At 37.0% G+C, this 23,990-nt stretch overlaps 1 protein-coding gene across 2 annotated transcripts in view; it reads left to right on the forward strand.

Annotated features, from left to right (window-relative positions):
- The window catches only part of RBM25 (RNA binding motif protein 25), a 56,627-nt gene that overhangs the window by 14,988 nt on the left and 17,649 nt on the right, over positions 1–23,990 (forward strand). For both annotated transcript variants that reach the window (XM_036097526.2, XM_036097589.2), the window contains 6 exons: positions 2,446–2,613; positions 8,481–8,538; positions 12,062–12,222; positions 18,853–19,038; positions 20,601–20,654; positions 20,900–20,983. In XM_036097526.2, the coding sequence (XP_035953419.1) occupies positions 2,446–2,613; positions 8,481–8,538; positions 12,062–12,222; positions 18,853–19,038; positions 20,601–20,654; positions 20,900–20,983 (711 nt within the window). The remainder of the gene's footprint in view (positions 1–2,445; positions 2,614–8,480; positions 8,539–12,061; positions 12,223–18,852; positions 19,039–20,600; positions 20,655–20,899; positions 20,984–23,990) is intronic.

Here is a 23,990-nt window from a genome sequence, read left to right on the forward strand (position 1 = left end):
GGAGGAATTAGGAGATACAGTAGTGTTGCTGCTTCTAAAGCTAAAAAAAACCTTGATAAACTTAAATTATTTTAAGTATTTATTTTTTTAAAGATTTTAGTTATTTATTTGACAGAGGGAGACACAGCGAGAGAGGGAACACAAGCAGGGGGAGTGGGAGAGGGAGAAGCAGGCTTCCCGCGGAGCAGGGAGCCCGATGCGGGCTCGATCCCAGGACCCTGGGATCATGATCTGAGCCGAAGGCAGATGCTTAATGACTGAGCCACCCAAGCGCCCCGTATTTTAAGTATTTAAAAGAATAATAGGGAGTGAGAGCATCCATGTATATCATACTACTTATTTGAGTATCATTTTCACTCAGCTATGCATATTATGCAGTTGCCTTTAAAACAGGCTCTCTATTTACATATGTTCTCTAGACTGTTCATATTCTTGTTACTTTAGATTTAGGACATTGGCTCTTTTATCATTCCCTACTCTTGTCTTGGTCCTGGGAGGTAGGAGAATGATCAGACATGTTTATGGAAAAAAAAAAAAAGACTGTAGAAATGATTCTAGTAGAAATTTAAATTTTGAAGTGAGTTTTGTGTTGAATATATTTCCATCGTTTCCTCTCACCTAATTTTTAGCCCCTTCCAAACTATTTTTTCTCTGTCCTCTGGTATGATATCTTTAAGCTTTGTAAAGTTTTCTTGAAGCCTTTACTCTGCTAAAGTGTTTTATTATTCAGTCTACTTTACGCCTTAATTCTTCACATGCATCAAAGCTTTTGTACATTCTAAGCATATTAGTTCAGAATGCTAATATGCTGTAACACATGAATAAATAATAACCGTCTTAACTGTTGTTTAACCAGAATTTTTCTTTGAGTTAAGTGGTAGAGTATCAGACTTCATCTGGAATTCCACTATGAGGAAGGGTAGATTTCATTACTTTCAAGTATTTTTCTACCTGTGGATTTTGAAAAGGGAGGAAGGGGAGTATTATTCATATTACAAAGGAGATGGTAACTCTGTGGGCAAACAGGAATCTGCTGTGAGGCAGATCACTAAGATGATGTGGTTCTGCAGATCAAGGGGGGAGTACAATTTTTCTTGCATTGGATACCCATTGTTTTGGCTATTTTGGAAAACCTCCACATGACAGGTACTCTTACTCTCTTGCATTTCATCCTAGGCAAAGGTGGGAGTTGGGGTTTGGAGCAGCTTCCTCAGTTCACCATTATTTATTCGGTGCTTGCTGTGGATGTTTCGCAAAATTCAATTCCAGATACAAAAATCAGTAGGATTGTTCTTCCTCTGGGAATTTGAATGTTATAAAGGGAAAATAAAAAATGTAACTAACTTGAGGGGCGCCTGGGTGGCTCAGTCATTAAGCGTCTGCCTTCGGCTCAGGTCGTGATCCCAGGGTCCTGGGATCGAGCCCCACATCGGGCTCCCTGCTCCGCGGGAGGCCTGCTTCTCCCTCTCCCACTCCCCCTGCTTGTGTTCCCTCTCTCGCTGTGTCCCTCTCTGTCAAATAAATAAATAAAATCTTAAAAAAAAAAAAAAAGTAACTAACTTGATAAAGGTAAAATTTAAGTGTTGGAGAGTGCTCTGAGAGTATTAGTAATGCTCTGTCAGAGGATTAGTGGGGATAATTGTAATTTGCTCTTATTTAAAAAAAATTGGGGGGTTATTTATTTTAGAGCTAGCACAAGTGGGGGAGGGGCAGAAGGAGATGGGGGCTGGGAGAAGCAGACTTCCCCTGAGCATGGAGCCTGATGCGGGGCTCTATCCCAGGACCCTGAGGTCACGACCTGAGCTGAAATCAAGAGTCAGATACCTAACTGACTGAGCCAGCCAGGCATCCTGAAATTTGCTTTTATATTCGTACAGAGTAGAGTTGTGAAGAAGCTCCTGGATCTATTTGATAATTTTATTTGATAATTTAAAATGATTTATGTTGTCTTAGACATTTAAGAATTATGTCTTAAATATAAAAAAATTTTCATCCAAGTTATTTTTATTTGCTTTTTCCAAGTTGTTTTCAAAAGAAAGATAATCTGGGGTGCCTGGGTAGCTCAGTCGGTTAAACGTCTGACTTGATTTCAGCTCAGGTCATGATCTCAGGGTCCTTAGATTTCAGGGGTCGTTAGCCCCACATCGGGGCTCCAGAGGGAGTCTGCTTGAGATTCTCTCCCTCTCCATCTGCCTGTCCCCTCTCTTGTATGTGTGTTCTCTCTCAAATCTTGTTAAAAAAAAAAAAAGGTACTCTAATAGTGGAACTTGTCATGAATAAATTTGCATTAATGAAAAATGATAGAAGCTTTAGATTAAGTATGTAGAACCTTTAATAATGTGCCGTATACTTAGTACTTTAAAATTGTTTTTAGACTAATGTTACTTTAAATATGATAGGAAATTTAATTGCCGGTTCCAATTTTATTGCTTTTCTTCACTCTAGGTTTTAGTACCAACTGTGTCCATGGTTGGAAAGCATTTGGGAGCAAGAAAGGATCACCCAGGCTTAAAGGCTAAAGAAAATGATGAAAATTGTGGTCCCACTACTACAGTTTTTGTTGGCAACATTTCTGAGAAAGCCTCAGACATGCTTATAAGACAGCTCCTTGCTGTAAGTTAAACTGTTTCTCATTTTTAAATTTTATTGTTATGGATTTCAAATTTATGAAAAAGCAGAAAGAGGATTCTAATTATTTTCTCCTTTTTATTTTGAAAAATTTCAATTCTGCAGAAAAGTTGGATGAATAGTAAAATGAACATTCTTGTAACACATTTTGCCACATTTACTTTCTACATACACACACACCACACTTTTTTACTCAATAATTGGAGGGTAAGTTGTGACATGACTTTTCATCTCTAAATACTTCTTGTTTCTCCTAAGACCAAGGGCATTTTCCTATATGATCATAAAACCATCATCACACTTAAGAAATTTAAGGCTGTTACAGTATTGGGGTTTTTTTCTGATATAGTATTGTTATCTAAATATACTTAATAGTTCATATGTAATTTCCTTAGTAATCTTCATAACAGCTGCTTTTTGTTTTATCTGTGATTCAGTCAAGGATTATACATTGCGTTGAATTGTCATACCTCTTTAGACAACTTCTGTAATACAGAATACCTTCCTGTCTTTTTTTTTGTTTGCTTGTTTTTGTTTTTCATGACATTAACATTTTTTGAAGAGTTCAGGTCTTTTGCAGAATGTCTCAATTTGAATTTGACTCTTTGCTCATAGATTCAGAGTAAGCATTTTTTGCAAGAATGGTTCATGGATGATGTTCTCAGTGCAGCATAACAAGAGGCACGTGGTGTCTCTTGGTCCTGTTTTTGGTGATGTTCAGTTTAGTAACTTGGTTAAGGTGGTCGCATCTCTTTATTGTAAGGATACCTTGTTTCCCTTTGTCATTAATAAGTAATCTCTTGGTTAATGTTTTGAGACCATTTGAGTTGCATCATTCTCCCCCCACCCCCCACCCCTCATACCACCCCCTCCCCCGGCAGCCTTTAAAACAATGATTTTAGCATTTAGTGGTGATTAATTGCTTTTAAGGTTTTTATTCTGAGGATAAACAATAAGTTCTTTCGAGTTTGTGAAGTCATTGGTTTTCCTTTTTGTCTTAGTTTAACAATTGTTATCCTGGTGATAAATGAGCATTAAGTGAAATAATACCAAATGATTTTATAATGAAAAACAACAGTGCCTGTACTTCCTCCCTCCATAATCTCCACTATTTTTTAGAGAAGTTATTTTAAAATCTTTTCCTTCTTGATTTTATTGCCATTTCTGTTTTATAAGCTGTATGATCCTTGTGTTAAAACACAAAACCCAGCTTTGTCACATTCAATATTTTATGATATGAGCTTCAGATGTTTCTCCCAAAGAAATAAAACATTATAGTTGGTCCTAATTCCCACTTCTTTCTTCCACGGAGGTAATCACCGGGGAAATCCATTATCCTAAATTAGGTGTTTATCATTCCTGTGTGCATTTTTTACTTTATTTTTATTTTTTAAAGATTTATTTATATTTACTTGAGATAGAGCGAGAATGAGCGAGAGAGCGAGAGAGCACAAGCAGGGGAGCACAAGCAGGAGGAGTAGCAGAGGGAGAGGGAGAACCAGGCTCTCCACTGAGCAGGGAGCCTGATGCAGGACTCGATCTCAGGACCCTGGGATCATGACCTGAGCTGAAGGCGGACACTTAGACCCCGGTGCTCCTATTTTTTACTTTAATTACATATTTGTATATTCATAAAAATCTATAATTCACAAGTTTTAATTCTGTACTCCGTAATTTGCTTTTTTCACCTAACATATATATAGCTCTAGTTTATTTACTTATTTATCAGTGCTATATACCATTGCATTGTAGAAGTATACCATGAATTGTCCGTTTTCTAATGATGGTCATATGGATTGTTTCTATTTCTTGATACTATGTTTTGCTGTATTATAGGTAATATGTCTTCCTCAGTCACATGAAAAAATTCCTATCATGTATTATTTTAGAATTTCTGAGTCTTAGGGCATGTTTATCTTCAGTTTTACAAGATAATGCCAATTTTTTCCTAAAGTGGAACATCAGGAGGTCATTTTTTAAAAACCAGCTTTATTGTGATATAATTCATAGACCTTAAAATTCATCCTTTTATAATGTATAATTCAGTGGTTTTTTTAGTATTTTCAGAAAGTTGTACAAACAATCACCCTGTCTTAATTCCAGAACATTTCCATCACCCCAAGTAGAAACCCTGTGCTCAATAAGTCACTTTCCGTTCTCTCCTCTCCCCAGCATATGGCAGCCACTATCCTACTTCCTCTCTGTGTAGATTTGCCTATTCTGGGCATGTTATATAAACAGATCATAGAATTACGTATGGCTTTTCATGTTTTGTCTTTTTTCATTTAAAATATTTTCAGGCTTCATCTATATTGTAGCTTATATCAGTATTTCATTCCTTTTTATGACCAAATATTCCATCTAATGGATATACCACAATTTATTTATCTATTCATCAGTTGAAGGACAGTTGAGTTGTTTCTACTTTTTGGGTATTATGAATAATGGTGCTGTGAATATTTGTGTGCAGGTGTGTGAGGATATATATATATCTCCTATATCCTATTTGAAACCTCTCTCTTTCTCTCCCTTTTTTTTTTCTTGGTAGGCTCCATGCCCAGCTTGGAGCCCAACACAGGGCCCAAACACACGACCCTGTGATAAAGACCTGAGCTGAAATTAAGAGCCAGACACTTAACCGACTGAGCCAGCCAGGCGCCCCAAAACCTCTTCTAAACCTGTGCTTAACTTATATGTGCAGCACAGTGTTTTGTTTTAAGCTTCATTCCTGAATTTATCTCTTCCTTTCATTTTTCATTTAAGGTATTCCTTAAATGTCTAATGATCCTTGATTGTCTTTATATTTAAGAGTTAGGGATTAAAGTTTTTTGGGGGTGCCTGGCTGGCTTGGTCAGTGGAGCGTGCGTCTCTTGGGATTGTGAGTTCGAGCCCCATTTTGGGTGTAGAGATTTATTAAAATTTATTTATTTATTATTTTTTTTTTTTTTAAGATTTTATTTATTTATTTGAGAGAGAGAGAGAGAGTGAGTTAGCAAGAGCAAGAACACAAGCAGGGGGGAGTGGGAGAGCGAGAAGCAGGCTCTCCGCTGAGCAGGGAGCCCGATGCGGGGCTCGATCCCAGGACCCTGGGATCATGACCTGAGCTGAAGGCAGACGCTTAATGACTGAGCCACCCAGGCGCCCCGAGATTTATTAAAATTTAAAAAAAAGTTTTTGTATGCATAAGTAAGCTGGGTTTGTAAAATATTGAGCATCATTGTAGGGTAATCTAGCCAGCAGGTAGAGGTTTTGAATGTTAATATATGGAGTTCTTTTCTTTGGGGCTCGTTGGTTTCTCTAGAAGACTTCCAGTTTCATGCCTAGTGAGTATATGATTATTTTTATTTATTTATTATTATTTTTTTATTAACATATAATGTATTATTTGTTTCAGGGGTACAGGTCTGTGATTCGTCAGTCTTAAACAATTCACAGCGCTCACTATAGCACATACCCTCCCCAATGTCCATCACCCATCCACCCCATCCCTCCCACCCCCCTCCACTCCAGCAACCCTCAGTTTGTTTCCTGAGATTAAGAGTCTCTTATGGTTTGTCTCCCTCTGGTTTCGTCTTGTTCCATTTTTCCCTCCCTTCCCCAATGATCTTCTGTTTTGTTTCTCAAATTCCTCATATCAGTGAGATCATATGATACTTGTTTCTCTCTGACTTATTTCACTTAGCATAATACACTCTAGTTCCATCCACGTTGTCGCAAATGGCAAGGTTTCATTTTTTGATGGCTGCATAATACTCCATTGTATCTATATATACCACATCTTCTTTAGAGGATGGAGATTATTAAGTATAGTTGCCTATAAAGACTGCAGGCTATCTTCTCTAGGGGTGGGGAGTAAAGTAGTTGGCTTGAAAAGAACTCTGAGGCTTTGATTATTCCATATTCATATTGTCAGGCAAGTACCTGGTTTTTGTTTTTGTTTTTTAAGATTTTATTTATTTGAGAAAGATAGCATGACGGGTGGGGGCAGAGGGAGAAGCAGACTCCCCGCTGAGCAGGAAGGACGTGGGGCTTGATTCTAGGACCCTGAGATCATGACCTGAGCCAAGGGCACGCACTTAACCGACTGAGCCCCGCAAGCACCTGTTTTTATTCAGCCTTATCCTTCAATCCCATTCTCCACTGTGGCTACCTTTTACCTCCAGTCCAGATGACTTGGCTTTGTAGAATCAATTAGCCTAATTCTTATCAGTATCTTTATCTGTAGATCCTTGAAGTTACAGCTTTCTTTGATCTACTGAATGAGTTCCCATCCTTCCATTTGCCTTTTTTCTTTTCAAAATTTTGTTGAATTTTGCTGTTGCTCATACAATGTTTGACCTCATGGATTTTTATCTTTTATATTTCTTGATAATCATTTTATTGGTTTCTCTGAAGGGAGATGTGAAAATTTCATGCATTCTCAGCTTTGACAGGCAATGTTCAGTTACCATTTCCTACAAATAAGTTTTTTTTAACTTTCTAGTTTTTACTTAATTAGAAATGATGTTTGGAGCGCCTCGGTGGTGCAGTTGGTTGAGTGTCCAACTCTTGGTTTCAGCTCAGGTCATGATCTCAGGGTCCTAGGATTGAGCCCTGTGTCGGGCTCCCTGCTCAGCAGAGTCCATTTGAGATTCTCTCCCTTTGCCCCTCTGCCTGCTTACACTCTCTTTCTCAAATAAGTAAGTTTTTATAAAAAAAGAAATAATATAAAAAAATTTGAACGTGAACAAAATGTAATGTTTTACTCTTCAGACAACCTGCCCTATTAATATTTCTGATTTACGGAAATTTTTTTTCTTTACATAGTTAAAGTCTTACTATGTTATCTGCAATTTCATGTCCCATGTTATTTTTGCATTCCATATAAAGCATTTTTCCATGTTATTAAAAGTCCTTTACAATATAGGGGCACCTGGCTGGCTCAGTTAGTAGAGCATGCGACTCTTGATCTCAGAGTAGTGAGTTCGAGCCCCACATTGGGTATAGAGATTACTTTTAAAAAGTCTTTTAAAAAAAGTTCTTTGTAATATAGATGTGTGTTTTAAAACATGATCTCTATGGATTCAGAGTTTTTACTTGAATTTACTATAGTTTATTTTAAAAATTATAATATTGGTAATTTTGTTTTTTTATGTATACATTCCGGGTAGGATAAATAATGCTGTAAAATTTCTTTTTCTTTTTTTTTTTTTTAAGATTTTGTTTATTTATTTGACACAGAGAGATTGCACAAGTGGGCAGAGTAGCAGTGGGAGAGGGAGAAGCAGGCTCTCCGCCAAGCAGGGGGCCCGATGTGGGGCTCGATCCCAGGACCCTGGGATCACGACCTGAGCCAAAGGCAGACGCTTAACAGACTGAGCCACCCAGGTGCCCCAATGCTGTAAAATTTCTAATTTATTAAAAGGTAGTCAAGGGGTGCCTGGGTGGCTCAGTTGGTTGAGTGTCTGACTCTTGGTTTCAGCTCAGGTTGTAATCTCAGGGTTGTGAGATCGAGCCCTGAGTTGGACTCCATGCTCAGCGTGGAGTCTGCTTGGGATTCTCTCCCTCTTCCTCTCCCTCCCCCTTTGCCCTTCTCCCCACTCTTCTGCGCTATCTCCCCGCCCCCCAAATAAAATCTAAAAGGTAGTCAATTTTCTGCAAATAAGAATTTGTATTATAGATTTCTTTCATATAATAGGTATGTGGGAATTGAGAGAATTTTAAGGACTTTAAAAGCTGGTATGATTTTTTTTTTTCTTTTTGCTTTTATCTTTCTCCTGGTGGAAATATCAATTGTGCTCTTATTTTTAGTACTGTTTAGGTGATTTTCTTAAATGGTAATGATCATTTTTTGTTTTGTTTTTCTTTTTAAGAAATGTGGTTTGGTTTTGAGCTGGAAGAGAGTACAAGGTGCATCTGGAAAACTTCAAGGTAGGTTATTTTTCTTACTGAGATCATTTTAATCTGTGTGCTTAAGTCACTTGTTGCATGTTTTGCTCTCATTGCCCTTAACCATGGGAGTATTCTGTCAGCACTCTTTGTCTTCCTTCTGATTGGAATAGGATTAAAGGCATTTGGGAAGATTTAGCTGAGTTGAGTTTAGAAAGTGGAAAAGTATTAACAGGAAAGAGGTAGGAGAGGAGAAATTAGTCTGTTTTTTTACAATGTTATTTTGAAAAGTCCTTTTTTTCTCAGAGTAGGAGTATATGATCAACATTCAACAATTAGGACTTAGGAAGAAAGCAGAACAGATGGTCAGATGACCTATTAGTCTTAGAAGCAAACTGTTCTTTTCATTCTTGGTGGTAAAAGCACCTTTTTTTTTTTTTTTTTAAGATTTTATTTATTTATTCATAAGAGACAGAGAGAGAGAGAGAGGCAGAGGGAGAAGCAGGCTCCCCGCTGAGCAGGGAGCCCCATGCAGGACTCGATCCCAGGACCCTGGGATCATGACCTGAGCCGAAGGCAGACACTTAACAATCTGAGCCACCCAGGCGCCCAAAGCACCTGTTTGATGTGCATTCTTTAAACAGTATTTATTATGGGAAAATTCATGCATATGTAAAATTAAAATAATATGATGAACTTCTACATACTTAATCACCTAGCTTTACATTTATCATCTCATGGACAATTGTGCTTAACCTGTACTCTGTCCATTTCCTCCTTATAGTTTTTTTAAGCAATCCCAAGCATCTATCATTTTGTCTGTAAATATTTTAGCATGTATCTCTAAGAGATAAGAGCTTTTTAAAAAACATACTGAAAATGCTATAAAACCTTCAAAAATTAACCTTTTCATAGTATAAGTCAGTTTTCTGATGTCCAATTGTTACAAATGTCAACTCTTTCAGTAGTTGATACAGGATCCATATATAGTCCACACATTGCAATTGGTTGGCATATTTTTAAGTCTCTTAATAATTTAAGTTCTTCTGTCTCTTTTTCCTTGGAATTATTTGTGGGAGAAACTGGTTCAATTGCTCAGTAGCATTTCTTGAGTGTAGATTTGCCAATTGCAGCTCCAATAGAATAATGTGCCAATGCTTCTCTGTCTCTGTATTTTATGTAAACTGGTTGTATCTTGAGACACAATCAGATTTGAGTTCGCATGTGTTATTTTTGTTTTTTTATTTGTAAGAATTTTTTAAAGGTAGCGCACCTGGGTGGCTCAGTCGTTAAGCATCTGCCTTTGGCTCGGGTCATGATCCTGAGGTCCTGGGATCGAGCCCTGCGTCGGGCTCCCTGCTCCGCGGGAAGCCTGCTCCTTCCTCTCCCACTCCCCCTGCTTGTGTTCCCTCTTTCACTGTCTTTCTGTCAAATAAATAAATAAAATCTTTAAAAAAAATGAATTTTTTAAAGGTATTGTTCTTCATCATGAGACACTGTTTTGTTTTTTTAATTTTTAAAATTTTTGTGGTAGCAGCTGTTGATTGTCTATTCCTGGATTGGTTCATTCATTAGAGGGTTGCAAAATGTGGTAGTCTATTTTGAAGAATTCTGTCATTCTTTCATTGAAGAACAAATCCTCTTTATTAGAATTAATTGTATTAGGAAAACAGGGTACATGCTGTGGTTCTTTCATTTTTCAAAAGAATGAGTTGATGTCCTCAGTATCATTTAGCAGTAACTTTTTTTTTTTTTTTAAAGTAGGCTCCATGCCCAGCGTGGAGCCCAGTGCAGGGCTTGAACTCATGACCCTGAGGTCAAGACTGAGCTGAGATCAAAAGAGTCGGATGCTCAACTGACTGTGCCACCCAGGTGCCCCAGCAGTGACTTTTTTTAAAAAACCATTTTGAACTTAAGGATTGAAATATGTTCAATTTGTTATATTTAATAAGAATTAATTGTCATTATTGCTAGTGAAGCTTAAATTGTCTTACATTTTCTCTGCAAATTGGGTTTCCAGTGGTTTTGACACAAGCCTAACTGCCTTTGATAGCTACCTTATTGTCTGGAATGGTACCTGGGATTTGGAATCTTATAAACTCATCCAGAAGTTTTTCTGTCCCATACTTAGGATCAGCCATTTCTTTAAGGAACTCTGTTTTTTTTTTAGTGGGAAATTGCTTTAAAAATGACAGTCTGGGAATTAGATATACTCATTATAAGACTTGTTTAGTCTTGGGGGGCCAGGCTGGCTCAGTCAGGAGCGTGCAAGTCTTGATCTTGGGCCGTGAAACTCTTGACCTCGGGGCCATGAGTTCGAGCCCCACGTTGGGTGTAGATATTACTTAAATAAATATTTTTTATAAAACACTTGTTTAGTCTTTGCCTTTACATTTTTCCAGTGCATATTAGTGCATATTAGTTTACGTTCAGGATGTTTTATTTAACCTTTTCTGTAATATATCTTCTTTTTTTTTTCCTCCCATACTGAGAATCCTTAGTTTCAAGGACATCGGGATGATAGTCTATTAAGTAATTACTGGCTTGCTTCCTCTTACATTTCATGTACAACAGTTTAAGACTACTAATACCAACACTATCATCAGCAATGTGCTAATAGAAATTTCCTTTTTTATTGACAGGTCTTTTGTCCTTAAGATATATCACACTAAAAACCTGTGGTCAAATTTGCTGTTTTAAAATCACTCTGAATAGTTCCTCTCTGTGTGGTTGTGTCCTTAACTATACATATGTGGATTCATTTTTTTTATTTTCAATTTTTACTCCTTTAAAGTGTATGTTTTAATATCTCTGATTTAAAGGCATGGTAGTAATGGTGAGACTAGCTGTTAAAATTAAACAGATTCAGAAAAATAAACTTATTATTAGGATAAAAAGGTCAGTACATTTGTAGTTTAACTTCTCAGAATTGAAAAGTGCTTGTGGGGTGCCTGGGTGGCTCAGTTGGTAAGGTGTCCAACTCTTGATTTCTGTGTCGGACTCCTCGCCGAGCAGGGGCAGGGGTGGGGTGCGGTGTTGGCCTGAGAGTGTCTCCTCTCTTCCTCTGCGCCTCCTGTGCTTGTGTGCACGCACGTTCTCTCCCATACACTCTCTAAAATAAATAAATCTTTAAAAAAAAACCAAAAACAGGAGAAATATCCTATTAAAAAAAAGGAAAGTCCTTGTGATAGGTTTAAAGAGCCTGTTGTCACTTATTTGTAGGTAGCTCTGAGGAAGTTTGGATAGAATGAATTCAGGAAATAATTAAAAGACTTCAATTATGAAATTTGTGGTTCTGCTCAGTATTTTATCAGCACTTCTAATAAGTAGCAATTTGCCTGATTAGAGTTTTTCTTTTCTTTCCCGTTTTTGTTTTCTTTTTTCTTTTGGTGGTTTGAGGGTGCTAAAAGTAAAATCATCAAGGGTAATCAAAGGAAAGGGAGAAGTGACAACATGAGTAATCCTGGTATTAGAACATTTGGTCTCTGATGATTTTAATTTTCCATAAATATTTTGTTTTCATCACTGTATTGATATTTCACTAATTCTTTACATCCGTTTCTAGCTTTCGGCTTCTGTGAGTATAAGGAACCCGAGTCTACCCTCCGTGCACTCAGGTTATTGCATGACCTGCAGATTGGAGAAAAGAAGCTCCTTGTTAAAGTTGATGCAAAGACAAAGGCACAACTAGATGAATGGAAAGCAAAGAAGAAAGCTTCTAATGGGGTATGTTTATTTATTTTTTTAAAAGATTTTATTTATTTATTTGACAGAGACACAGCGAGAGAGGGAACACAAGCAGGGGGAGTGGGAGAGGGAGAAGCAGGCTTCCCGCGGAGCAGGGAGCCCGATGTGGGGCTTGATCCCAGGACCCGGGGATCATGACCTGAGCCGAAGGCAGACGCTTAACGACTGAGCCACCCAGGCGCCCCTGATGGGGTATGTTTCTATAGTGTTATCTTTTCTAGGCCAACTGTGCTCTTTCAGTGTAAATACTTCTTATAAGTGAATCTGCTATGGGGCTTCACAAGATCATCCTCATCATAATATGTCCTTGTGGCTAAAATGCAGGAGGGTATTTTTATAGTTTATAGTTATTTTAAATCTTTTATCTACCCACAGTGGGTGGATGACTGTTGGTTTGCTTATTCCAGGTTGGGATGAAGGTAGTGAGGGAGTCTGGACAAGGTTAACTTGCCAGAGAAAACACTGGTACAGACTATTCCAAACAGAGCTAATTCATTAAGGCAGCTTTGTAAGTAAGTACAACAAAATATATTTCAACCTACACATTAATTTTAATTAGTTGCCCTCTCTTTTAGAAGTACACAAGTTCTGGGGTGCCTGGGTGGCTCAGTCACTTGAGCGTCTGACTCTTGATCTCAGCGCAGGTCTTGAGCTCAGGGTCGTGAGTTCAAGCCTCATGTTGGGCTCAGTGCTGGGCATGGAGTCTACTTTAAAAAAAAAAGTACACAGGTTCTAAAATAAATGAAAATAAGTCTTATTACTCTCCTCAGGTTGGTGGCCATATTAAGTGAAGCTAAAATAAAGGAAATTTGTATATGTTGTGTTGTAATATATGTATTCATTACTCCTTTTCAACAAAACAAAAAGTAGCTAAAACCTAGGTATATTTCCTATTTCCTTTTGGAATCTCAGGCTTGAATGGATTTAAAGTAGGTTTATTGTTACTTTCTTGTTTCTACAAAAACAAAAAATCCTTTTTGTTCCTTTCAGGTTTTCATTATCATTAAAAATAGAAATGGCTTTCTTGGTATTACACCTTCCTCCTTTACAAAAACATTGTATATCCTTTGTAAAAAAAACTCATAAAGCAAACTATAAAGAAGAAATTAAGTACCACCTGTAATCCCATCACCATTAGGAACCACTGTAGACGTTTTTGTTGCGTATTCTTCCAGAGATTTTTCTCTGTATGGATGAATATAGTTTTTTTTTTTTTAAGATTTTATTTATTTATTTGAGAGAGAGAGAGCATGTGAGAGGGGGGAGGGTCAGAGGGAGAAGCAGACTCCCTGCTGAGCAGGGAGCCCTATGTGGGACTCGATCCTGGGACTCCAGGATCATGACCTGAGCCGAAGGCAGTCGCTTAACCAACTGAGCCACCCAGGCGCCCGGATGAATATAGTTTTTAATCGGAATATATGAATTTGTTTTTCTTTCATAAACACAGGATTGAGTTCTAAGTATTCTATAATTAGCTTTTTTTAACTTGTATCTTGTACTTTCAATAATATTTTAACTGATCTCTGTATTTTGTTTTCTCTCATCTGACTATTATAGACTGACTATATTTCTAAAACAAGTATAATTATATCAACCCTCTGCTCATGTATCCTTAATGATTTTGAATTTCTTAGAGTATGAAGCACGTATTAAGTCTTAGCATGGCATTCAAGGCTTGTTCAGTCTACCTTTGTGGTTTCTCTCATTAGTCCTTCTGCATGTGTCAGTCATGTATCGCTACAAACTTCCGTCATTCTTTGCTGACCTCTCATGTCCTTGTTGCCCATCCAAGCTCCCTGTTGCAATTCTATCCATATAGTTGTAATTATAATGTATTTGATTCAAATAGCCTTCATCAATCCTACCTTCGATTTCTCTCAGGCAGAATTGATTACTCTCTTCCCACTTACGTTCCCAGGTTTTTATTGCTGTTAGGTCAGTGCTTTGTAACATAAATTGTTGGTATCTGTCTCTCTCTCATACCCCTTGAACCCTGTTTCAGTTCCATATATCTGATTACAAGATAGAAAGGGCAGTAAGTTCACAGACTGTCTCTTCCTCTTGTACCTGCACAGAACCTAAGACAGTATCTTGCCCATAGCAAGAATGGAATGATCCTTTATTGAGTAACAGTTGCATTTACATTGCTCAACTGATGATCTTACTGTCTTTACCTAGCTTTGTAAAGAAATAATAAAATGAATTTCTCTATAAATTGTATCTCAAATGAGCAATGTTGCCTGTCACATCAGAAAAACAACTGTCTGAAATAGACTTTTCAGATTTTCCTTGCAGTGATAACTGAATTATTTAAAATAAAGCATGGAATTAAATGGAATTAATATCTTCATAGTTTTTATATAATTCCCTGGGAGTCTTCCCGCCCCCCCCCATTGTTTAATCATCAGCTGGTGAGATGGTTTGATTTGTAACATTGCAAATAGTGTACTCTGAACATGAAGTAAATGACTTCACTATATATGTAAATAAGGAAATGCACAATTGTGTGACTTTGATTTAATTTGTAATCACTATTAGTGAGAGGAACCTCAATTTAAATCTGTTTATATCTTCAAAAATGGAATTGGAGCTACCTCCAGTAAAAACAGAACAATTATTTCAGATAAGATGAAATTCAAAACGTTAACAGACATGACTTCTGGGTGTACTTGGTATGGTGCCCAGAGATACTTGAAACCACAAGACAGACATGGCGTAGTCTGCTGGAATGTCCATTTTACTTAATATTGGTAAAAAGAAAACGTTAAACAATTCTATCAGATAAAAAATTTTTTTTCAAATAATTTAAGCAAATATAACTGTTGCGGAGTAGATGACAGATTTGTCACGATGATAAAATATGAGAGCGTATTATTGTTCTTTCTTCTTGATTGTTGAGTGTTGGGAGAAGTCTAGAAAACAGTGACTTAAGATGGATGATGTGAGCAGAGACATCGAGGAGCTCATGTGGTGCTTGAGTCAGGCATTTTCCTGACTGCCAGCCAGAAGAAAGAACACAAGTAATTAGTTGTGTAGTTCTCTTTGACTAAAAAAGAAACACAAACTTTTCCTTTTATAATATATCTGATTATTTTTGGTTGTCTTACATTAAGAATTGGTGAAGAGATTTGGGCTAATAAGCTTTCCTTCTAAAAATGTACATCAGAAGGTGGTGTGAATTCCAAATGCTTTATTTCTAATTTAGCTAAGACTAGCTATATTAATACTTAAATTTACACTTGATCTTAGCCGAAAGACTGAGAAGCAGTTAAATTTGATTTAGGATGGTGGTGGTACGGACTTTGGGGGCTTATGAGTATTTTTAAATGACGAGGCCTTCAGATTTATATAAGCCCACTTTTATCTTTTTTTGTTTGCTTTTAAAGATTTTATTTATTAGAGCTCACGCGCGTGTTCACAGTTGGTGGGGGAGGGGCAGGAGGAGAAGCAGACTCCCCGATGACCAGGGCTCGATCCGAGGACCCTGGGATCATGACCTAAGCTGAAGGCAGACACTTAACTGACTGAGCCACCCAGGCACCCCACTCCACTTCTATCTTTATGCTTAGAAAAGCACAGAGATGTTGAGGGTTCATGGAAAGGAATTTAGCATGTAGGGGAAAGACAGATTCGATGCCCTCTCATAAAGTATATTTTCATAATAAAGAATTTAGGTATCAATACCTGAGGGTGTGGGTTGGAATGGCCCATGTATGTCTTAGGACCTATAGTTTCAGTGGCAAGCTAGTGTCAGGTTAATTCTTTCATTTAAAACCTGTGGAGAAGCATAGTATTACTGAAGGGATTCTAAAGCTGCACAAAGACCTTCTTGGGATATATTACTGATTAAAAACACATCACCATGATTACAGTTTACAGTGTTGTTGGTAAATAATTTTAACAGGTATTTACAGTCCTTGGGTAAAGCTTCTTGTCTTTATCCAAGATACCAGGTAGAAAGTTGGCAGAAGAAGATTGAATAAAGGGGTGCCTGGGTAGGTCAGTTGGTTAAATGTCCAACTCTTGATCTCAGGGACGTGAGTTCAGGCCCCACTTTGGGCTCCATGCCCAGCGTGGAGCCTACTTTAAGAAAAAAAAAAAAGACTGGATGAAGAGGTAGGTTTGAGAAAGTAAGGAACTCAGAGTAGTTAGTTTTATAATATACATTATGACTTGAAGTTATCTGTAGCATAACTGCTTATCGTATTTGCTAAATGCTTAGGGGCAAGGTTATTTCTTTTTCCAATATCAAATTATTTTTGGCATCTAGCATAGTATCTTGCACACACAGTAGGCTCTTAAGAGTTTGTTGAGCCAGGGGCGCCTGGCTGGCTCAGTCAGTAGAACATGCAGCTCTTGATCTCAGGGTTGTAAGATTGAGCCCCACGTCGGGTGTAGCGATTACTTCAAAAAGAAAAAAAAATTTTTTTTAAAGATTTTATTTTCTTCTTTGACAGAGAGAGCATAAATGGGGAGGAGGGGGACGGGGAGGGGGAGAGGGAAAAGTAGATTCCCCGCTGAGCAGGGAGCCCAATGCAGGGCTCAGTCCCAGGACTCTGAGATCATGGCCTGAGCCGAAGGCAGACACTTAACTGAGCCACCCAGGCACCCCAAGAAAATTTTTTTTTTTTTAATTAAAGATTTTATTTATTTGACAGAGAGTGACACAGCGAGAGAGGGAACACAAGCAGGGGGAGTGGGAGAGGGAGAAGCAGGCTTCCCGCAGAGCAGGGAGCCCGATGTGGGGCTCAATCCCAGGACCCTGGGATCATGACCTGAGCTGAAGGCAGACGCTTAACGACTGAGCCACCCAGGCGCCCCCCCCAAGAAAATTTTTTTAACTAAAAAAATTTTGTTGAGCAAATCAAGAAATAAATGCCTGTTGAATTAGTATCCACTGGAGGTAGCTTTCAGAATTATAAAATTATGAATTATAAAATATGAAATCACTGCTAAGTTGTATTCAGGAGCCACAAGGTATGAAACTTACTTCGAATAGTTGCATGCATTGTGACCAAGAGCCAGTATTTATGCAGAAGAGCATTGTTCTCATTTGTATCTGAAAATGTACACAGCATATGTTTACCAAGTAAATTGATAAATGCCTTAAGATGTGTGTGTGTGTGGTTTTAAATTACAAAAATTTTTGTACATATCTTTGTTTATCTTGTTGCTTGTCCTACTTTCCCATCTCTTCTAGTTTTAAGAAAAGAGTGGTTGAGAGTAACAGAGTTTTGAGGTCATTCTCTAAATTGTGTAGTTTGAACTGGATTAATTCCTTAACCAAGGGCCTTAAAATAATCTAAGACAAAAGGAAGAAGAATATTGGTACATTAGAAGTCAGTAATTTTTTTTTTTACATCAATACAATTAGGTTAGTCTTTTAAAAAATAATAAAGTCCTACAGATAGTTACTTATTTGTGAGAAGCATTACAGCATGAATTTTGTGTTGTTATTTTTTATAAGGTGCAAGTTAAATGTGCAAGTCATGGGAGAAAGATATGTGCAGTATTTAGAGTTTGTTCCTTCTTAGTGTATAAGTATATGGTTTTTGTAAGTGGTATTACCATATTATAGGAAGCAGAGGAGGAAAAAGATGTCATTGTTTCAGTCCCTGGCGCAGGTCTGATGCTTGCCTTTTTGTTTTTTTGATGCTTGCGTTTTGTTCTATATAGCTGCCTTGTGTTTTTTCATTCGTTTAACCTACACATACTTTTGTTTATTTTAAATGGTGGCTCTCACAGTATACATAGTTGTATTTTGCTTTTTGCACATAATGAAATTTTCAACTTTTTTTTTTTTTTTAGAAGATTTTATTTATTTATTTGACAGAGAGACAAAGCAAGAGAAGGGAACACAAGCAGGGGGAGTGGGAGAGGGAGAAGTAGGCTCCCCCAAGGAGCCTGATGCGGGGCTGGATCCCAGGACCTTGGGATCACGACCTAAGCCAAGGTAGACACTTAAAGACTGAGCCACCTAGGCGCCCCATAACTGTGTTTTGGTTAATTTAGTAAACATTAGGGGCGCCTGGGTGGCTCAGTCGTTAAGCATCTGCCTATGGCTCAGGTCATGATCCCAGGGTTCTGGGATCCAGCCCCACATCGGGTTTCCTGCTCGGTGGAGAGCCTGCTTCTCTCTCTCCCACTCCCCCTGCTTGTTTTCCCAGAATCTCTCACTGTCTCTCTCTCTGTCAAATAAATAAAATCTTAAAAAAAAAAAAATTTAGTAAACATTAGTTTGTGGAAGTATTTGAGGAAGACAATCTGAAAAACTGAAAACTTGGCAGATGTGTTGTGTAGTATGTTCGTACTGTGGTTTAATCTCCCTGTAACTGGTTAGGGGTCAGAGTATTAGCTATTAAAGGAAAAAAGGAAAAGAAAATGATAAAGTATCAGTGTCTAAGAAAAATCAGTAAATGAAATGAAATTTAGTTTTGTGAAGTTAAGAACAAAACCAAGTCTGCATTTAATAGGACTGTACAGATGTTTTAGAGAAAACATGTTTGTTTTGTTTTGTGTACTAACTTGTTTTAGAATGATTTTCTTTTTTGATTTTTTTTTCCTCTTCACTTCCCTGAACTTGCCTTGATTTTTTTTTTTTTTTTAAAGAATGCGAGGCCAGAAACTGTCACTAATGATGATGAAGAAGCCTTAGATGAAGAAACAAAGAGAAGAGATCAGATGATCAAAGGGGCCATTGAAGTTTTAATACGAGAATACTCCAGTGAGCTCAATGCCCCCTCACAAGAATCTGACTCTCACCCCAGGAAGAAGAAGAAGGAGAAGAAGGAGGACGTATGTGTTACTGATTTCTGACAATAGTCGTTTCTACGGTTTACTTTTTATGGTGTCACTTTTGTGCTTTCATTGCATTGCAACTTTCAAGGGGAAAATGACTAAGGTTTATAACAATATACTGCCAAGCCTAATTTGACCATGTTTTATCAAGTAACTCACTAATTTTTTTTCACCAAAATATTTGTTTTATATGTTTGAAATGCACTGGCATGGATACTTGTGTTTATCTCTGGATTCAAATTATATAAGGAGAAAACCCGGGACTCATGAAGTAAATGCCGATATTAAGGGACAAAGGAAGTCTTTTTGTTTTTGTTTTTTTTGGCCATGAAGGGGCTGGCTTTGTTTTTGCCTTACTCCCTGATATTGTACTATCCCTGCTTCAACCAGGACACCAGCTATCCTTCACTGAATATTTTCACCCATTCTTTAATTTTTGCCACCTTTTCTTCTAAACCACATCTCATTCCCTCTGTGGACAGTAATGCAGTTGTACTTCTAATTGGAGGGTGGTGAAAGAGTAGGAGAATATGAAACACTCCTCCCCAGTGTATTATATTATCATTCTTTGCCAGCCTAAGCTAATTAAATAGTAGGGTGTCCAGGTTAAAAGAAAAAAATTTTTTTTAAGATTTATTTGTTTATTTGAGAGAGAGAGAGCATGAGTAGGAGAGGCAGAGGGAGAGAGAATCTGAAGCAGACTCCGCACTGAGCTTGGAGCCCAATGCAGGGCTCGATCTCACGACCATGAGATCATGACCTGAGCTGAAACCAAGAGTCAGGTGCTTAACCGACTGTGCTACCCAGATGCCCCAAAAATGTTTGTTTTTTTACACTCATTTCTTTTGGATAAATTTAGAGAAAAATCCGGGGAGTATTCTTTAAAAATATCGGGAGTATGTTGTGTGCGTGGATTGTATATGCCGTGAAAAAGTACTGTGAAACATGTACTGTGGTTTTTAATATCATTGGGTAGTTACGGTTCATTTTATTTTGAATTTGAGAGCCTTATTAGGCTATCTTCAATTTGCTTTGTGGCCAAATACATTTTTATTACTTGGCTTGTTTTTCCTCATATGGTCATAAAAACCTGTCTAGTGAAATGCAAGTCATTGGGAATGGGAATTGGTAGTCCATCAGGTATAGGGTAATTGAGGTTTGTAGAGCTCGTTCTTCCTCCACAGCATTAACGGGAAAGGAGAAAATAGTTAGAATATTTGTTTGATATGGGTTTGGAGGAGAGGATCAAAGAGATCCTGCTCAATGGCAGGAATTATGGGTAAATTTTGTTGTTATGATTGTTTCCAGGGGATGAAGGAAAAAGTCCTACTAGTGTGAGACTTTCCTTATTCCGTTGCCTGGGGAGTTGGAGGGTGAGGAGGTGGTGGGTGACAGGAGGGGTTAAAGAGAGTGAGTGAAATCTTTTTTACTAAGTCATTTGAAATCAAGAAAATGTCACAGAAATCTTACATTGCTTACAGTATAAACATACAGCAAATTGTTGTGCAGAGTAATGAAAACTCTTGCTTTTTTTTTAATCTTTGTGGATTTTTCCGCAGATTTTCCGCAGATTTCCAGTGGCCCCACTGATCCCTTACCCACTCATCACTAAGGTTCGTTTACATTATAGGCATTGACAATAACTATTTATTGCTAATGGCCAGACTTGTGATTCTTGTTCATCTGATTTCTCACTATTTAACTTAGATCACTAGTTTTTTTCACTATATAAATTCTGTTTTATTTTACTTCTATCTTTTTTGTAAGATGGTACAGAATATCTTTGAATTCTAGTATCTTTGTATTGATGTAGATTAATTTTTAATGCATTCTCTCCTATCCCTCCTATCTTTTTTAGGAGGATATAAATGCTATAGAAATGGAAGAAGACAAAAGAGATCTGATATCCCGAGAGATCAGCAAATTCAGAGACACACACAAGGTAGTATTCTTGTTTTTTTACTTGATACCAATCTAGACTTTTTACAGAACCCAAAGCAAACAGACAAAAAGAAAAAAATCAACCTTACATTAGAATATAATTTTAAGTGCTTTTTATAGGTTAATTAATATTTAGATAGAGACAAAGAAACAGAAGAACAATACCATATTAAAGTGGTCCTGGACATATTGTACTTAGTTTTTTCAGTTACTGACTACTCTGCAGTCATCTCACTTTTATAAAAGCTAATTTTATTTTTAGATTTTAACATAAACATCAAGGTCAGATTTAAATTAGATTCAGTGGGGCAGCAGGATAACCTACACTGTAGTGTATTTCTTGGGGCAGTTATTTAACTTAATCTTACGAAAATCGTTTCTTTAGAGCTGAGATTAAAATATAAGATATATATTTGTGTAGATTTAAGTTGAGAGGGGGAGATTTTAAAAAGTAGGTCAGTGGTTACCAGACTTACCAAATTTTAGATGCATGGAAGAACTGTAAATTCCCATAAAGCTAATCTATTCATTGACCCCCACCATTATGATAGAGATCATATGGTGACTAATGCAAGATGAAACTCTCAGCTTGGAAAGTAACAAGGAATAGGATGTAAGTATGAGCTTCTGTTTTTTATTATATTTATGGATGCCCCCTCAGAAAAATATGCAAAGGGGTAACTGGCTTGGAAATGGGTATTTGTGCATAGTAAATCCCACTCACGAGTTTTGCCTATTGAAAGCTTCTCTCATGACAGTGCATCTGTGAATGTTTGCTGGTGTTTAAGGTGATGCTTATGGACGGTAAAATGCAAACACTGCATGAAATGTATTTTGATGTTAGAGATAAGATGTTACTGGTTTTTACTCTAAAGACTGAGTGATCTTCAACTCAGTGTAATGTTAAGTGTTCACTTTTTCTTTTATTCAATCTTACTTTTTCTTACTGCTTTCAAAATCCCAAGGTGACAGTGCCATTGAATCACTGCTGCTGAACACTTACTATCCAGATGCCCAGCCGTAGCTCACATACACAGTGCTTTTTCAGGAATTAAGTATGTCTAAAAGCACAAATATAATTTTCCCAAATTAATTTTGAGTTTAAAAGGTAGTCTGTGGGAAGTGATTTTCAAGGAATACTTTTGGTTAGGTTCAATACTCAAATTCAGGGTCTGAGTAAGCTTGAAAATGGTATACAGTTGTGTGTGTGGTTTACCCCCTTGTTGTTATTTGTTAAACCCTGTCACGTCATTGGTAAAGTATGAGAAAATTGTGTTTTAAAAAAATTAATTCAAAAGATAAGTGCTTCAGAGTTTGAGAAGCTGTCAGGCATTTGACTGCCTTAGACTTACTTCACTATGGGGGGGAGATGTTTTTTCCAAAATGTACTTTAAAAAAAGATAAAAATGAAAATGAAAACAGTTCTTTTTGTTGGGTGGTATGGTTAAAGGGAACATTTGAAACTCTAGTAACAAAAAATGAGCTCAGTGAACCTTTGCATGTTTTGGTATGAGTTTATTAAATAACCACAGACTGTCAGGGTATCAGCGTGGCAGGGGGCGTCCATTTACAGCACGGACGAGTCTGAAGAGAGAATAAGGTAAGATTTATGATTTTTTTTTCTGTCCTTTCCTCTTCATTATTTCATTACTTTCTTACATCTTTTTAGACTCACTTCATTTTCTTTATCTCTAGTTTTGTCTTAAAATATACATATGTACGTAGGTGTCCATCTACTTACCGCATATATAGTCTTTTAGAAATGCATTTAGTGTGGACCAGATTCACTCACTTGTTCATTTACTTAGAACAAAACTTTTGAAATGAGTTCTGAAACAAATTATTATTTACATAAGTGGAAGTATACACTACTAAGAAATAAGTAGTACAGTGAATAAGCAAAAGTAAAAAAAGTTAAATTCTACAAAAGAAATTATTATTGGGACAGCTAAAATAAGTCTGTAAGTATCTATTATCTCAGAAATAAATATTTCTTTATAAGTGTATGACACTGAGGTAAGTTTTATGTAGTCTAGCCTCATTTTACAATACAAATTTTTATAGTCCATTAGAACTGTTTCAGAAATTAGAATTCGCCCCTTTAAATAGCTTTCAGTTTCTGTCCTCTTTCTATGATTTCTTTTCTCTTCTCTTTGTAACCTCAGTGTATTCAGTATTGGCTTTGCCTACATTCTCCTTTGATAGAGACTGGCACAGCAGCTGAATATATTGATTTCTCATGCATTAGCTTTTCTCTCATAATCCTCTATCAGTTCTCTGAGCCATGAACAAGAGAAAAAGTATAACAGGTAAGATTGCTTTTTAAAGTTGTTTTAAATGCTTTACATGACTGAGAAAAGACAAAAAAAATGCACATTTTATTGTTGCAGTTTAAATTTCATTTCGGTGACACTAAACATGGAACCAAAGGGATAAATGTATTTTGTTTTTGTTTTGTTTTGTTTTTCCTGTTTGGGTTTTTTTTTTGTTTTGTTTTCGTTTTTTTTTCTGAGTTTGTGTAGAAACCGTGTAGTACACTGGTAATCTTGTCAGGGTACAAACTTGGTCTGACTTTGTTATTTGGTTTATTTGTGAACCATGTACTTGCTCTTCCTCCCAGAAACATAGCTTGTAGGCAAGGTTAATCCAGTGTTGGCGATCCATGTCCTAGCACAGCATCTGTAAGTTCATATGCAATCGTTCCTTCCAAGGATGGATTTATCACTGTTGATATATTTTTATTGTCTTATAGGCGTAATGGGCATAAATATGTTGCTTTTAAAATTAAGTGAAATGAGAATATTACAATTATGTACATTTTTGCTTGAAGTGAGTGATTTTAAACTTTTTGTATTTAGTGGGCTGTCCATCTTGTAATGGTGGGAGTAAATGTTTCCATTTAGATAATAGGGCAAATGTTGGCTGAATTCAGCTTATCTTTTGGAGGGTGGGCAAACCAGAGGGTAGAAGATTATTTAGTTGTATTACAGTGACCTGACTCTCCTCCC

This window comes from Halichoerus grypus, chromosome 8 (assembly GCF_964656455.1).
Source record: "Halichoerus grypus chromosome 8, mHalGry1.hap1.1, whole genome shotgun sequence".
Lineage (NCBI taxonomy): Eukaryota > Metazoa > Chordata > Mammalia > Carnivora > Phocidae > Halichoerus > Halichoerus grypus.